Genomic DNA, 16,811 nt, shown 5'->3' on the forward strand with positions numbered 1-16,811 from the left:
TAGTATGTACATGTAGCTATGGTTAAAGTGAACTATGCATACATGATGAACAGAGAGTAGCAATAACGTAAAAGAGGGGTTGGCGGGTGGTGGGACACAATGCAGATAGCCCGTTTAGCTAATGTGCGGGAGCACTGGTTGGTCGGCCCAATTGAGGTAGTATGTACATGAATGTATAGTTAAAGTGACGATGCATATATGATAAACAGAGAGTAGCAGCAGTGTAAAAAGAGGGGTTGGGGGGGCACACAATGCTAATAGTCTGGGTAACCAGTTCAGGAGTCTTATGGCTTGGGGGTAAAAACTGTTGAGAAGCCTTTTTGTCCTAGACTTGGCACTCCAGTACCGCTTGCCATGCGGTAGTAGAGAGAACAGTATATGACTGGGGTGGCTGGGGTCTTTGCCAATTGTTAGGGCCTTCCTCTGACACCGCCTGGTGTAGAGGTCCTGGGTGGCAGGCAGCTTAACCCCAGTGATGTACTGGGCCGTATGCAATACCCTCTGTAGTGCCTTGCGGTCAGAGGCCGAGCAATTGCCGTACCAGGCAGTGACGCAACCAGTCAGGATGCTCTCGATGTTGCAGCTGAAGAACCTTTTGAGGATCTCAGGACCCATGCCAAATCTTTTTAGTTTCCTGAGGGGGAATATGCTTTGTCGTGCCCTCTTCACGACTGTCTTGGTGTGTTTGGATCATTCTAGTTTGTTGCTGATGTGGATACCAAGGGACTTGAAGCTCTCAACCTGCTCCACTACAGCCAATGTCGATGAGAATGGGGGCGTGCTCGGTCCTCCTTTTCCTGTAGTCCACAACCATCTCCTTAGTCTTGGTTACGTTGAGGAAAAGGTTGTTATTCTGGCACCACCCGGTCAGGTCTCTGACCTCCGCCCTATAGGCTGTCTCGTCGTTGTCAGTGATCTGGCCTACCACTGTTGTGTCATCTGCAAACTTAATGATGGTGTTGGGGTCATGCCTGGCCATGCAGTCGTGGGTGAACAGGGACTACAGAAGGGAACTGAGCATGCACCCCTGAAGAGCTCCAGTGTTGAGGATCAGCATGTCAGATGTGTTGCTACCTACCCTCACCACCTGGGGGAGGCCCGTCAGGAAGTCCAGGATTCAGTTGCAGAGGGAGGTGTTTAGTAACAGGATCCTTAGCTTAGTGATGAGCATTGAGGGTACTATGTTGTTGAACGCTGAGCTGTAGTCAATGAATAGCATTCTCACATAGGTATTCCTTTTGTCCAGATGGGAAAGGACAGTGTTGAGTGCAATGGAGATTGCATCAGCTGTGGATCTGTTTGGGCAGTATGCAAATGGGAGTGAGTCTAGGATTTCTGGGATAATGGTGCTGATGTGAGCAATTACCAACCTTTCAAAGCACTTCATGGCTATGGACGTGACTGCTACGGGTATGTAGTCATTTAGGCAGGTTGCCTTTGGGTTCTTGGGCACAGGGACCATGGTGGTCTGCTTGAAACATGTTGGTATTATAGACTCAATCAGGGACATGTTCAAAATGTCAGTGAAGACACCTGCCAGTTGGTCAGCACATGCCCAGAGCACACGTCCTGGTAATCCGTCTGGCCCCGCAGCCTTGTGTATGTTGACCGGTTTAAAGGTCTTACTCTCCGTAGCTGACGTGAGTGATTTAGCTCGTCTGGTAGGCTCATATCACTGGGCAGCTCATGGCTGTGCTTCCCTTTGTAGTCTGTAATAGTTTGCAAGCCCTGCCACATAAGATGAACGTCAGAGCCGGTGTAGTATGATTCAATCTTAGCCCTGTATTGATGCTTTGCCTGTTTGATGGTTCGTCACTGGCGCTTCCTGTTTTCATTTTTGCTTGTAAGCAGGAATCAGGAGGATAGAGTATGGGTCGGATTTACCAAATGGATGGCGAGGGAGAGCTTTGTAAGCGTCTCTGTGTGTGGAGTACAGGTGATCTAGAATTTTCTTCCCTCTTGTTGCACATTTAACACGTTGATAGAAATTTGGTAGAACCGATTTAAGTTTCCCTCCACTAGGAGCTCCGCCTCTGGGTAAGTGGTTTACTGTTTGCCTATTTCCTTATACAGCTGACTCAGTGCGGTCTTAGTGCCAGCATCTGTCTGTGGTGGTAAATAAACAGCCACAAAAATTATAGCTGAAAACTCTCTAGGCAAGTAGTGTGGCCTGCAATTTATCCCAATATACTCTACTTCAGGTGAGCAAAATCTAGAGACTTCCATAGATTTCGTGCACGAGCTGTTGTTTACAAATATGCACAGACCGCCCCCTCTCGTCTTACCGGAGTGTGCTATTCTATCTTGCCGGTGTAGTGTATATCCCGCTAGCTGAATATCCATGTCGTCATTCAGCCACGATTCCGTGAAACATAGGATATTACAGTTTCTGATGTTCCTTTGGTAGGATATTCATGATCATACCTCGTCGTTGGCGAGTAGTATTGACGGTAATGGCAGCTTTCCCACTCGCCTTCTCCGGGTCCTGACCAGGCATCTGGCTCTGCGTCCTCTGTACCTGTGTCGCTTCCTCTTGCAAATAACGGGGATGTCGGCCCTGTGGGGCGTTTGGAGAATATCATGTGCGTCCTGCTTGTTGTAGAAAAAATCTCAGTCTAATCCAAGGTGAGTGATTGCTCTCCCGATATCCAGAAGATATTTTGTTGCAGTTGCAGAAACATTATGTGCAAAATAAGTTACAAATAACGCAAAACCCCCCACATAATAGTACAATTGGCTGGGAGCCTGTAAAACTGCTGCCATTTCATCCACATTTTATCCAAACACTCAACAAAGAGCTGCAGTTAGTCTCAGAGTGGGTGGCAAGGAATAAGTAAGCCCTAAATATTTATAAAACTGAAAGCATTGTATTTGGAACAAAACACTCACTAAACCCTAAACCTGAACTAAATCTTGTAATAAATAAATGTGGAAATTGAACAAGCTGAGATGACTAAACTGCTCTTGGAGTAACACTAGGTTGTAAACTGTCATGGTCAAGACATAGTGATGCAGTAGTAGCTAAAATGGGGAGAAGTCTGTCTATAATAAAGTGATGCTCTGCCTTCTTAACAACACTATCAACAAGGCAGGTCCGACAGGCCCTAGTTTTGTCGCACCTAGACTACTGTTAAGTCGTGTGGTCAGTTGCACGGCTGGCCCTTGGATGTACACAGAGAGCTAATATTAATAATATGCATGTCAATCTCTCCTGGCTGAAAGTGGAGGAGAGATTGACTTCATCACTACTTTTATTTATGAGAGGTATTGACATGATGAATGCACCGAGCTGTCCGTCTCAACTACTGGCACACAGCTCGGACACCCCACAAAAGGTCTCTTCACAGTCCCCAAGTCCAGAACAGACTATGGGAGGCACACAGTACTACATAGAGCCATGACTACATGGAACTCTATTCCACATCAAGTAACTGACGCAAGCAGTAAAACTTGATATATCCTTTTTTTTAAAGATTAAAAAACACCTTATGGGACAGCAGGGACTTTGAAGCAACACAAACATTGGCACAGACACACGCGCGCACACACACACACTTAGTACTGTAGATATGTGGTCGTGGTGGAGTAAGGGCCTGAGGGCACACAGTGTGTTGTGAAATCTGTGAATGTATTGTTTTAAAATTGTATAAACTGCCTTAATTTTGCTGGACCCTAGGAAGAGTAGCTGCTGCTTTGGCAGCAGCTAATGGGGATCCATAATAAATACAAACATTACACACTTTTGTTCTAGTGTGGAAGACTTGTTTTACCTTGATGTTGGCTGCACAGCTGTGCTCCACTATGAAGAGGTCAGCCCCATCCACAGCCAGACGGGTCATGGTGTACTTGAGCTCCTCAGACGTCCGACAGTGTCCAGGCAGGCAGGAATTCTACAAAAGTAGAGAACAGAATAGTTACAATGGTTAATTATTGCCTTTGGAGGTCAGACTCACATTTTTACACAAATATACAAAACCAGTAGATCTGACTAACTACAGATTTTCAAGTGTGTGATTTCCATGTGCAGAAAAAGTGGGAACGTATTACCTTGGAGTCACACACACGGCGGTCCACCCCGTGCTGGCAGATGACAGAGGGTTTGGGCTGCTCCAGCTGGAACTCCCGGGAGAAGACGTGGAACATGTACGTCTCACCCCACTCCATCACACTGGCCAGCTGAGGAACAACACATTCATTAGATATAGACAAAATAGAAAATGCGTACACACACACACACACACACACACACACACACACACACACACACACACACACACACACACACACACACACACACACACACACACAAACCTGTGGCACAGTGACTCTCCCCGTGAGGGCACCAGCCTGCATGTCTATGAGCCAGGCGTACTCCAGGGTGTCTGTGCCTAGAGGTAGCCCCTGGGCTGAGAACATGGCGTGGGCACGCATCTGCAGGCCAGACAGACTCAGGTGGCCATCCCTCAGAACACCATCAGACGTGGGCCGCTGTGTGGACACAGGAAATCATATTAATAACTTTTTGCAGTGTAAAGACAGATGGAATTAGCTTCAAATATGCATATATACGCATCACAGAAACTAACATTTTGTGGTTCTACATTAAGCATGCACATGTACAGGTAACAAAATAAAGGAAACACTTGAATAAATGAGGGATACAAAGTATATTGAAAGCAGGTGCTTTCACACTGTGGTTCCTAAGTTAATAAATAATTAACATCCCTTCATGCGCAGTTGCCAATTATTTTGCTTACCATGGCTAGAAGAGATCTGGGGGGTTTAAATGGGGTGTGTATGTGTGAGTGTATGTGTGTGTGTCTCAGTCACCAGATCTCAACCCAATTGAACACTTATGGGAGATTCTGGAGTGGTGCCTGAGACAGCGTTTTCCACCACCATCAACAACAAAACAACGATGGCATTTCTCATGGAAGAATGGTGACACATCCCTCCAATAGAATCTATGCCAAGGTGCATTGAAGTTGTTCTGGTGCCCAACGCCCTATTAAGACACTATGTTGGGGTTTCCTTTATGGCTATTTTTTGCAGTTTGACTGTCAAATGGTAGTATTGTGCTTTTGTGCCATTCAAATTTTTAGCCAGTTGATCGACATTCACTGTACTCTCAAAATACTGAGCAACAACAAAACTCAGCTGTCTATTATCCTCAGCAGAAGTCAGTTCTGAAGGTCATTGCATGAGGGAAGAGATTACCAGGGCATTTCAGGTAAAGCTCTAAGCTCTTAGCTCTGAGGCTCCTGTAATAACAAACCCAGGGCTACTGCTTAAGCATACAATCATAAACCATGATTGCGTCATATCTACACCAATACAATGCCTTTAAATCCTTGTGAACATGAACAAGTGCACCCTTTGGAGAGAAGGTAGAGGGTTACTGTATGAATCTATCCCTAAAGATGGTCCCATCGATTGTGGTCGACTCACCTGGTAGTTGTCACTGATGAAGATATGAGCCGGGGAGAGCACAAGCTGGAGCATGGTCTCCTTATAGCCCTTCTTCATCTCAAAACAGAGCCTCTCTAAAAACCCAGAGGGGCCCTCAGGACTGTCACTGCCACAGTGCTGTCCAGACAAGTGGAAAGAGTTAGAAGAATGGGTGTGTTTAGGGGCATCTCCAGTCCTAGAACTGGAGCAAAGTGGTGCTAGTAGACCCATAATGTGTTATTTGTTGATAAAAATGGGTGGTGGTGGTTGTTGGATGGGTGGGTGGGTGGAGGAGGATTTACCATGGGCAGGCGTCCGTGCACCTTGTAGAGGTTGATGAGGACGGTGATGTCCCAGGGACGCAGGGCCAGGGGGTGAAGGGTGGCAGCAACCCTCCCGTCATCGTCCAGGCCCAGTGGAGACCAGCCCAGGATGGAGGAGGTGGACAGGTAGGACAGCACAGGGCTGGACACCGCCTCCTCAAAGTCTGTGTACATGTCGTCCTCACCAAAGTAGTTCTCCTGCAGAAAGGAAGAGGGAAGGGTGGATGGATCAATCTTATGACTCATCCCTCAGATTTACTCAAATTTCCCATTTACCATTCCTGGGAAAGTTTTAGGATGAGTCACTGGAGTCTGTGTGTTGTGTCCCTGACTGTACCTTGATGGAGACGAGGGCCTTGAGCAGGGGCCCGTAGAGGATGATCTGGGAGTCGGGGGACATCTCCATCTCCACGTGGAGCCTGTCAGGGGTCAGCTCCGAGGGGTCTGTGATCACTCTACTGTTAGGGGCAGAGCGGCGAGGCGGTTGGGGTACAGACGACTGCTCAGGGGGGCGCAAGGACGACAGCATGGCATCCTCCATCTCCGACACTGCAGGGAAGGAGAAACACTTGCATACATAAGCACAGAGTAAGACCATATAAACTAGCAGTCACCAAACAGTGGATCGCGATTGACTGGTCTATCTCTAAGGTACTCCTAGTCGATCACAAAACATTTCTTGAAAAAAAAACTGACGATAAAGCTTTGCCATCAGCTGGACGACGGTGTCCCCTTTTGGTCAGTCTTAGCGAAGGGGGAGAGCTGAGGGACGATCAGACCGTGAAAGGCAGACCCTCTGATGCTCTCCCTCCACTGAGACTGATCAGATGCAGGTACCATCAGTCCAGTAAAATAAAGCAAATTGTTTAAATTCATGCTCACTCAGCTGTGCCTCACAAGTCATACAACAAATTATGCTATATTACCAGTGTGATCATATACTTCAAACTTTGAAATATAATTTTAAAATGGCCTAAGAAGATTAACATTGGCAGGGTAATTCAAGCATAGCCAATATGCAGTGATAATGAACTGGGCCTATAGCCTACTGCACAAACCTCATTGCTACAGAACTGGTTTTAATAGGTTCATGTTGCATAGGCATGCGTTTTAAGTGATGTTTTTAAATCATTCTGAGCAGTAGATCTCGGCTCAGGGGTAGACTCAGAAAATGATCTTGGTTCAGAAAAATTTGGTGACCACAGATCTAAACAGACATATGAACAGTATAAACGTATTAACACAGACATGAACTTAAAACAAAGGAGGCATCTGTTTACAGGACTGCTTGAGCTGTTCATCTGATTTCTGAGGATAGATAGGGTGCCAGGTGTAATCAATGATGAGCAGGAAGTTTGGGACAGTCCAACAGTCCACCCAGCCAGCCCTGGAGAACAAGAAACAAATGATTCACTTATTTCTCAATAAAAAAAGCATCACAAGGCACAACCACACAATTTGTTAGTAAATGATGGGTAAATACTGGTGGAATACTGTAAAATAAAAGAGCTAGTGGGTCTAACTCACTCTGCATGGGTGATGTTCCTCCAACGGGACTTGTTGAGTTTGGGTGGGCCGCTATGGCTCTGACTCTGGCTCTCCACAGGCATGCACATGTCAGGGGACAACTTGCTGTTCTGGTAGTCTTTGGCCAGGGTGAGCAGCGGGTACCTGCTGGGGTGGCAGTCTGGCAGGGACAGCCGCAGGTCTGTGTCTTCAGCCTGGGGTTTACACAGATACGCAGACTTATGAGTGCCCACATGGGTTAAGTACAGTAATTGCGTCAGCAGGCTTCAGTTAGGCTGGTGGCTTGGAAAACCGAATGAGTGTGCTTACGGACTCCCTTAACGTGAAAAAGTGGCAATAGTACTGTTTGCCCATTTTGAGATTTTATTTAAAAACATTTTTGTTTTATTTTTAAATCACCTTTATTTAACCAGGTAGGCCAGTTGAGAACAAGTTCTCATTTACAACTGCGACCTGGCCAAGATAAAGCCAAGATAAAGCAAAGCAGTGCGACAAAAAAACAACAAGAGTTACACATGGAATAAACAAAAGGACAGTCAATAACAAAATAGAAAAATATACAGTGTGTGCAAATGGAGTAAGGAGGTATGGCAATAAATAGGCCATAGTAGCGAAGTAATTACAATTTATCAAATTAACACGAGTGATATATGTGCAGATGATGATGTGCAAGTAGATTTACTAGTGTGCAAAAGAGCAAAAAAAGTAAATAAAAACAATACGGGGATGAGGTAGGTAGTTGGATGGGCTATTTACAGATGGACTGGGTACAGCTGCAGCGATCGGTAAGCTGCTCAGATTGCCGAAGCTTAAAGTCAGCGAGGGAGATAAGTCTCCCAACTTCAGTGATTTTTGAAATTCGTTCCAGTCATTGGCAGCAGAGAACTGGAAGGAAAGGCAGCCAAAGGAGGAGTTGGCTTTGGGGATGACCAGTGAGATATACCTGCTGGAGCACGTGTTACGGGTGGGTGTTATGGTGACGAGTGAGCTGAGATAAGGCAGAGCTTTACCTAGCAAAGACTTATAGATGACCTGGAGCCAGTGGGTCTGGCAACGAGTATGTAGTGAGGGCCAGCCAACGAGAGCTTTCAGGTCACAGTGGTGGGTGGTATATGGGGCTTTGGTGACAAAACGGATGGCACTGTGAAAGACTGTATCCAATTTGTTGAGTAGAGTGTTGGATTTTGTAAATGACGTCGCCGAAGTCGAGGATGGTCAGTTTTACGAGGGTATGTTTGGCAGCATGAGAATAGGAGGCTTTGTTGCGAAATAGGAAGCCGATTCTAGATTTAATTTTGGATTGGAGATGCTTAATAGGAGTCTGGAAGGAGAGTTTACAGTCTAGCCAGACACCTAGGTATTTGTAGTTGTCCAGAACCGTCCAGAGTAGTGATGTAAGTCGGGCAGCGAAAGGAAGGAGTGTTATGGCGTTGAAGCTCATTTGGAGTTTTGTTAACACAGTGTCCAAAGAAGGGCCAGAGGTATACAGAATGCTGTCGTCTGCGTAGAGGTGGACCAGAGAATCACCAGACACAAGAGTGACATCATTGATGTATACAGAGAAAAGAGTTGGCTCGAGAATTGAACCCTGTGGCACCCCCATAGAGGCTGCCAGAGGTCCGCACAACAAGCCCTCCGATTTGACAAACTGAACTCTGTCTGAGAAGTAGTTGGTGAACCAAGCGAGGCAGTCATTAGAGAAACCAAGGCTGTTGAGTCTGCCGATAAGAATACGGTGATGGACAGAGTCGAAAGCCTTGGCCAGGTCGTTGAAGAAGGCTGCACAGTAATGTCTTTTATCAATGGCGGTTATGATATCGTTTAGGACCTTGAGAGTGGCTGAGGTGCACCCGTGACAAGCTCTGAAACCAGATTGCATAGCGGAGAAGGTACAGTGGCATTTGAAAATGGTAATTTATCGGTTTGTTAACTTGGCTTTTCAAAGACTTTAGAAAGGCAGGGCAGGATGGATATAGGTCTGTAACAGTTTGGGTCTAGAGTGTCTCCCCCTTTGAAGAGGGGGATGACTGCGGCAGCTTTCCAAGCTTTAGGAACCTAGGACGATACGAAAGAGGTTGAACAGAATAGTAATAGGGGTTGCAACAACGGTGGCGGATGATTTTAGAAAGAGGGTCCAGATTGTCTAGCCCAGCTGATTTGTACGGGTCCAGGTTTTGCAGCTATTTCAGAACATCTGCTATATGGATTTGGGTGAAGGAGAAGCTGGGGAGTCCTGGGCAAGTAGCTGCAGGGGATGCGGAGCTGTTGGCCAGGGTTGGGGTAGCCAGGAGGAAAGCATGACCAGCTGAGATTAAATGCTTATTGAAATTCTCAATTATTGTGGATTTATTGGTAGTAACAGTGTTTCCTAGCCTCAGTGCAGTGGGCAGCTGGGAGGAGGTGCTCTTATTCTCCATGGACTTTACAGTGTCCCAGAACTTTATGGAGTTAAAGCTACAAGATGCAAATTTCTGTTTGAAAAGCTAGCCTTTGCTTTCCTAACTGACTGTGTATTAGTTCCGGACTTCCCTGAAAAGTTGCATATCTTGGGGACTATTCGATGCTAGTGCAGTACGCCACAGGATATTTTTGTGCTGGTTGAGGGCAATCAGGTCTGGAGTGAACTGTTCTTAGTTCTACATTTTTTGAAAAGTGGCATGCTTATTCAAGATGGTGAGAAAATTACTTTTTTTAAAGAACACCCAGGCATCCTCTACTGACGGGATGAGGTCAATATCCTTCCAGGATATCCGGGCCAGATCGATTAGAAAGGCCTTCTCGCAGAAGTGTTTTAGGGAGCGTTTGACAGTGATGAGGGATGGTCGTTTGACCGCGGACACATAACGGATACAGGCAATGATCACTGAGATCCTGATTGATAACAGCAGAGGTGTATTTGGAGGGAAAGTTCATCAAGAGATGCCGTAGCCATTATAGACTTACTCAAAATAGTCCGAATTAATCAAAGATGACTCAAGAAATCGGTCATTTGGCCTCCCGAGTGGTGCAGTGGTCTAAGGCACTGGGTTCGAGTCCAGGCTCTGTCGCAGTCGACCGGGAGGCCCATGTGGCGGCGCACAATTGGCCCAGCGCCGTCCGGGTTAGGGAAGGGTTTGGCCGGCAGGGTAACCTTGTCCCATCGCGCACCAGTGCCTCCTGTGGCGGGCCGGGCGCAGTGCATGTTGACACAGTCGCCAGGTATACGGGGTTTCCTCCGACACATTGGTGCAGCTGGCTTCCAGGTTAAGTAGGCATTGTGTCAAGAAGCAGTGCGGCTTGGTTGGGTTGTGTTTTGGTGGACGCATAGCTCTCGACCGTCGCCTCTCACGAACCCATACGTTTTTTAAAAAAATACAAATTGTACGTCTAAGAAGTTTGTTGCAGTATTTCTCATTAAAAAAACTGCAGGAAAACGAGTCGTCTTTCATCGAATGACAAAATACTTTTTTGAAGAATCCCAACAGTCCACCAATCACAGACGAATGGGCGTAGACTTCAGCTCCCGAACTTTGGCTGAAAAAAAAAAAACTTATCGAAGTCCAAAACAAACTAAAACATTACAAAATGTTGTCATAATATATGCACAAACTCTTCCGAAAGGTTTTGGCTGGGAGCATGCGGAAGCCTTAAGGCAGGGGTTCTCAAAGTGGGGTCCGCAGAGGTACTGCGGGGGTCCGCAATCTCTGTTCTTACCCTTGTTCAACATGAGTCTGGGAGGCTCACAGGGACATTGGTATCCACAGTAGTCCTATACTCCATCAATTATACATTTTTCAACTCAATACTTCTTGTATACTGCTGTAATTTAAGCTTTAAAATGCACTATAAATTAAGCTTTAAAACTGCTAAGTTCTTTGCCGTATGGACAAACGTGTAGAATTGCAGAATATTGGCTTTAAAGCTGCAACAAAACATCGCGCTGCCACATAAATCTGTAGATTGCAGGACATTTGATTGAAAACTGAACAATTGTCTGTCCAATGCTAAGAGGCAGGCCTTTAAAATAATTCCCAGGGCCCCAAGACTTGGTTTGTCTGGACATGCACTGCCGAAGTCATAGCCAAACTCCTTGTATGCTATTTTTATCTCACTCGATTTGTTTTCTGATTATGAGGGGGTCCATGATATATTTGCGATCACAAAAGGGGTCCCAGGAGTGACTGATATGGCGCCAACAGAGATGGTCACCTCGCTTCACGTTATTAGGAAACTATGCAGTATTTTGTTTTTTTTATGTATTATAAGCATTTCACTACACTCGCATTAACATCAGCTAACCATGTGACCAATACAATTTGATGAGCCAAAAAGTTTGAGAACCCCTGCTGTAAGGGTATTCCATACTTCACATGATCAGGAAATCATGAAAAATCCCATCTGCTATTAACTACTCACCCTCAGACAGAACTTTGTATTACAGGTGGTAGGGACATACTCATTAAAAGGCAATGTGAAATCAATGATCAGAGTCTCCCCACAAGCAGCCAGGTACACTGAAAGACAAAAGGGATAATATCAAAAGTGCAGCCAAAGTGTAAACGTTCACTAAATGAACTATTTTGTTTACTCCTTGCGAATTATTGAGTTTGTTCATCATTAAATTCCAACAGCTCTCTCACCATTCTCCTGTTGCTTGGTGGAGCAGTCGATCCAGTTGTGCTGGTTGGCAGCCCAAATCATCTCAAACTGATGGAAGAGGACCTTGAACTTCCAGGCGTAAGGGACAAATGAGTAGATATCTGGGGTGCTGTCGCTGGCCCAGTCCCCAATCAGGTCTGGACATGGACAGAAACAAACCAAATACATGACGTTAAAGGGATAACCCACCATAGGAATGATGGTATGGGCATACTGATTCTATATATTTAAGCAATAAGGAATTCCTCAACCACGCTCACAAATTGGGGAAGACAAACATTCTATCCCATTGAACCCTATTATTAAAAAAAGCCAACTTGGCTGTAGATTTTTTGTTATACAGAAATAACAGAACTTGCTTATTTTTATTTAATTTAACTAGGCAAGTCAGTTAAGAACAAATTCTTATTTACAATGACGGCCTACCCCAGCCACACCCGGACAACGCTGGGCCAATTGTGCACCACCCTATGGAACACCCAATCACGGCCGGATGTGATACAGTCTGGATTTGAACCAAGGACTGTAGTGACGCCTCTTGCAGTGATATGCAGTGCCTTAGACCGCTGCGCCACTTGGGAACCCTTATAAGCTGCTGTGTTGTTCAATGTACATGTAACCAGGTCAAAAATTTCTACCTACAGTTTGTAATGTTCCTAAGTAGGTAAATAGAGCCTGCAAGAAGAGCCATGTGGCTTCAGGCTACCCGGCATATGTGGGAGAGTGGGAAATGTGGGGACCCAGTGTCCAAGAATCCTACACATAGCTGTGTGTGTAAAATATTTACAGGTATGACATTTAACTTAATTTGTATAGTCCATTTGTAACTCCACTCCCTACTTGTAGCTGTGTAGTCTGTAAAGCCACTCACTACTTGTAGCTGTATAGTCCGTTTGTAACTCCACTCACTACTTTTAGCTGTATAGACTGTTTGTTCGTGTTGTGGGTCTTGGCATGAGGAAAGCCCCACAATATTTCGCATTTCTAAGTAGTTAGAACTTTTTGTTGTTGTTGCTTTGAGGAAAATGGGTAACCTAGGTAACCACAGGTTGTTTTCCCCACAGGTGTGCAGGGCCGCAACTTCTATCCAATACCGACTGCGACTGTACTGGTCTAGAACACATCCATCGGTCTGTATCGTCATAAAGTATATATATGTTGTTCAAATGTACTCAAAGTGCGCTGCAAAATTAATATCCTTTCTTCCTTCAAATACCATGGCGCAAAGCGTTTTTTCTCCTCCGTCTCCCTGCACGCAGGGCCCTTGCACATTGCCAGAGCAATCGGACACACAGCTTTGAGCTAGAAACGCAATCTCTACCAGGTTGAACATGGTGAGATTGTAACTCCTAAATTGATAGTGCAGTTTGCTTCAGGGATTTTACAACTACTTCACATGCTGATATTGACTGGTATTATTGTGGGTAGCTATGTTTTCTATCTAGCCAGCTACCTACCTACCTACCTAGTTAGCCAGCCAGCCACCCTTTCTAGAGAGAGAATTTGCATTGAGGTTTTTGTCGTCGACCATAATTTGCAAATAAATTCATTAAAAATCCTACAATGTGATTTTCTGGATTTTTTTCTTCTCATTTTGTCTGTCATAGTGTAAGTGTACCTATGATGAAAATTACAGGCCTCTCTCATCTTTTTAAGTAGGAGAACTTGCACAATTAGTGGCTGACTAAATACTTTTTTGCCCCACTGTATATTGTTCTCAGTTGTGTTATTTATCAAATGTAAATCACAAGGAATTGGTGGTTTTGAGTGGATTATTCCTTTTAGGGCAGATCTGTACAGTGCATTCAGAAAGTATTCAGAATGCCTTTTTCCACATTTTGTTACGTTACAGACTTATTCTAAAATGTATTAAATAAATAAAAAATCCTCAATCTACACACAATACCCCATAATGACAACGCGAAAACCGGTTTAGAAGTTCTAGAAAATTAAGGGGGGAAAAAAACAAAAAACTTATTTACATAAGTATTTAGACCCTTTGCTATGAGACTCGAAATTGAGTTCAGGTGCATCCTGTTTTCATTGATCATCCTTAAGATGTTTCCACAACTTGGGAGTCCACCTGTGATAAATGCAATTGATTGGACATGATTCGGAAAGGCACACACCTGTCTATATAAGGTCCCACAGTTGGCAGTGCATGTCAGAGCAAAAACCACGCAATAAGGTTGAAGAAATTATCCGTAGAGCTCCAAGACAGGATTGTGTCGAGGCACAGATCTGAGGAAGGTTACTAAAAACAATCCTGCCACATTGAAGGTCCCCAAAAACACCGTGGCCTCCATCATTCTTAAATGGAAGAAGTTTGGAACCGCCCGGCCAAACTGAGCAATCGGGGGAGAAGGTCCTTGGTCAGGGAGGTGACTGACAAAGCTCTAGAGTTCCTCTGTAAGGTTCTCCTTTCTTTGCAGTCCTTCACCAAATCAGGCCATTATGGTAGTGGCCAGACGGAAGCCACTTCTCAGTAAAATGCACATATCCTTCAGGTGCTAAATGCCATCTGATGTAGAGGTCGACTGATTATGATTTTTCAACGCCGATGCCGATACCGATTATTGGAGGACCAAAAAAAAGCCGATACCGATTTAAAGCGGCCGATTTATATTTTAAAAAATACAAGTATTTGTAATAATGACAATTACAACAATACTGAATGAACACTTATTTTAACTTACTATTATACATCAATAAAATCAATTTAGCATCAAATAAAATGAAACCTGTTCAATTTGGTTTAAATAATGCAAAAAGAAAGTGTTGGAGAAGAAAGTAAAAGTGTAATATGTGCCATGTAAAAAAGCTAACGTTTAAGTTCCTTGCTCAGAACATGAGAACATATGAAAGCTGGGGGTTCCTTTTAACAGGAGTCTTCAATATTCCCAGGTGAAATGTTTTAGGTTGTAGTTATTATAGGAATTATAGGACAATCTCTTTATACGATTTATATTTCATATACCTTTGACTATTGGATGTTCTTATAGGCACTTTAGTATTGCCAGTGTAACAGTATAGCTTCCACTCCCCAACTACAGGTGTGCCAAGCTTTTAGCGTCATACCCAAGAAGACTCAAGGCTGTTATCGCTACCAAGGTGCTTCAACAAAGTACTGAGTAAAGGGTCTGAATACTTATGTAAATGTGATGTTTCAGTTCTAAATTCTAAAATGTATTTAGATTTGTTTAACATTGTTTTGTTACTATATGATTCCATATGTGTTATTTCATAGTTTTGATATCTTCACTATTATTCTACAATGTAAAAAATAGTAAAAATAATGAAAACACCTGGAATTAGTAGGTGTGTCCAAACTTTTGAATGGTACTGTTCAGTCGTGGCCAAAAGTTGAGAATGACACAAATAATAACTTTCAAAGTTTGCTGCTTCAGTGTCTTTAGATATTTTTGTCAGATGTTACTATGGAATACTGAAGTATAATTACAAGCATTTCATAAGTGTCAAAGGCTTTTATTGACAATTACATGAAGTTGATGCAAAGAGTCAATATTTGCATTGTTGGCCCTTCTTTTTCAAGACCTCTGTAATCCGCCCTGGCATGGTGTCAGGATCACATGGCAGCCCATTCTTGCATAATCAATGCTTGGAGTTTTTCAGAATTTGTGTGTTTGTTTGTCCACCCGCCTCTTCAGGATTGACCACAAGTTCTCAATGGGATTAAGGTCTGGTGAGCTTCCTGGCCATGGACCCAAAATATTGATGTTTTGTTCCCCGAGACACTTAGTTATCACTTTTGCATTATGGCAAGGTGCTCCATCATGCTGAAAAATGAATTGTTCGTCACCAAACTGTTCCTGGATGGTTGGGAGAAGTTGCTCTCGGAGCATGTGTTGGTACCATTCTTTATTCATGGCTGTGTTCTTAGGCAAAATTGTGAGTGAGCCCACTGAGAAGCAACACCACACATGAATGGTCTCAGGATGCTTTACTGTTAGCATGACACAGGACTGATGGTAGCTCTCACCTTGTCTTCTCCGGACAGGTTTTTTCCGGATGCCCCAAACAATCGGAAATGGGATTCATCAGAGAAAATGACTTTACCCCAGTCCTCAGCAGTCCAATCCCTGTACCTTTTGCAGAATATCGGTCTGTCCCTGATATTTTTCCTAGAGAAAAGTGGCTTCTTTGCTGCCCTTCATGACACCAGGCCATCCTCCAAAAGTCTTCCTCTAACTGTGCGTACAGATGCACTCACACCTGCCTGCTGCCATTCATGAGCAAGCTCTGTACTGTTGGTGCCCCGATCCCGCAGCTGAATCAACTTTAGGAGACGGTCCTGGCGCTTCCTGGACTTTCTTTGGTGCCCTGTAGCCTTCTTCACAACAATTGAACCGCTCTCCTTGAAGTTCTTGATGATCCGATAAATGTTTGATTTAGGTGCAATCTTACTGGCAGCAATATCCTTGCCTGTCAAGCCCTTTTTGTGCAAAGCAATGATGACAGCACGTGTTTCCTTGCAGGCAACCATGGTTGACAGAGAAAGAACAATGATTCCAAGCACCACCCTTCTTTTGAAGCTTCCAGACTGTTATTCAAACTCAATCAGCATGCCAGAGTGATCTCCAGCCTTGTCCTCGTCAACACTCACACCAGTGTTAACGAGAGAATCACTGACATGATGTCAGCTGGTCCTTTTATGGCAGGGCTGAAATGCAGTGGAAATGTTTTTTGGGGGATTCAGTTCATTTGCATGGCAAAGAGGGACTTTGCAATTAATTGCAATTCATCTGATCACTCTTCATAACATTCTGGAGTATATGCAAATTGCCATCATACAAACTGAGGCAGCAGACATTGTGAAAATTAATATTTGTGTCATTCTCAAAACTTTTGGCCATG

The 16,811-nt window shown here is 44.3% G+C and overlaps 1 protein-coding gene across 14 annotated transcripts in view; it reads right to left on the reverse strand.

The window, feature by feature from the left end:
- The window catches only part of LOC124046557 (transmembrane protein KIAA1109 homolog), an 85,203-nt gene that overhangs the window by 51,398 nt on the left and 16,994 nt on the right, over positions 1-16,811 (reverse strand). For all 14 annotated transcript variants that reach the window (XM_046367064.1, XM_046367063.1, XM_046367052.1 and 11 more), the window contains exons 14-23: positions 11,918-12,073; positions 11,694-11,791; positions 7,299-7,492; positions 7,052-7,158; positions 6,109-6,320; positions 5,751-5,969; positions 5,449-5,586; positions 4,312-4,488; positions 4,048-4,176; positions 3,771-3,890 (exon numbers count right to left, since the gene is read on the reverse strand). In XM_046367064.1, coding sequence (XP_046223020.1) covers positions 3,771-3,890; positions 4,048-4,176; positions 4,312-4,488; positions 5,449-5,586; positions 5,751-5,969; positions 6,109-6,320; positions 7,052-7,158; positions 7,299-7,492; positions 11,694-11,791; positions 11,918-12,073 — 1,550 coding nt within the window. The remainder of the gene's footprint in view (positions 1-3,770; positions 3,891-4,047; positions 4,177-4,311; positions 4,489-5,448; positions 5,587-5,750; positions 5,970-6,108; positions 6,321-7,051; positions 7,159-7,298; positions 7,493-11,693; positions 11,792-11,917; positions 12,074-16,811) is intronic.

This window comes from Oncorhynchus gorbuscha, linkage group LG10 (genome assembly GCF_021184085.1).
Source record: "Oncorhynchus gorbuscha isolate QuinsamMale2020 ecotype Even-year linkage group LG10, OgorEven_v1.0, whole genome shotgun sequence".
In the NCBI taxonomy this organism is placed as follows: Eukaryota; Metazoa; Chordata; class Actinopteri; order Salmoniformes; family Salmonidae; genus Oncorhynchus; species Oncorhynchus gorbuscha.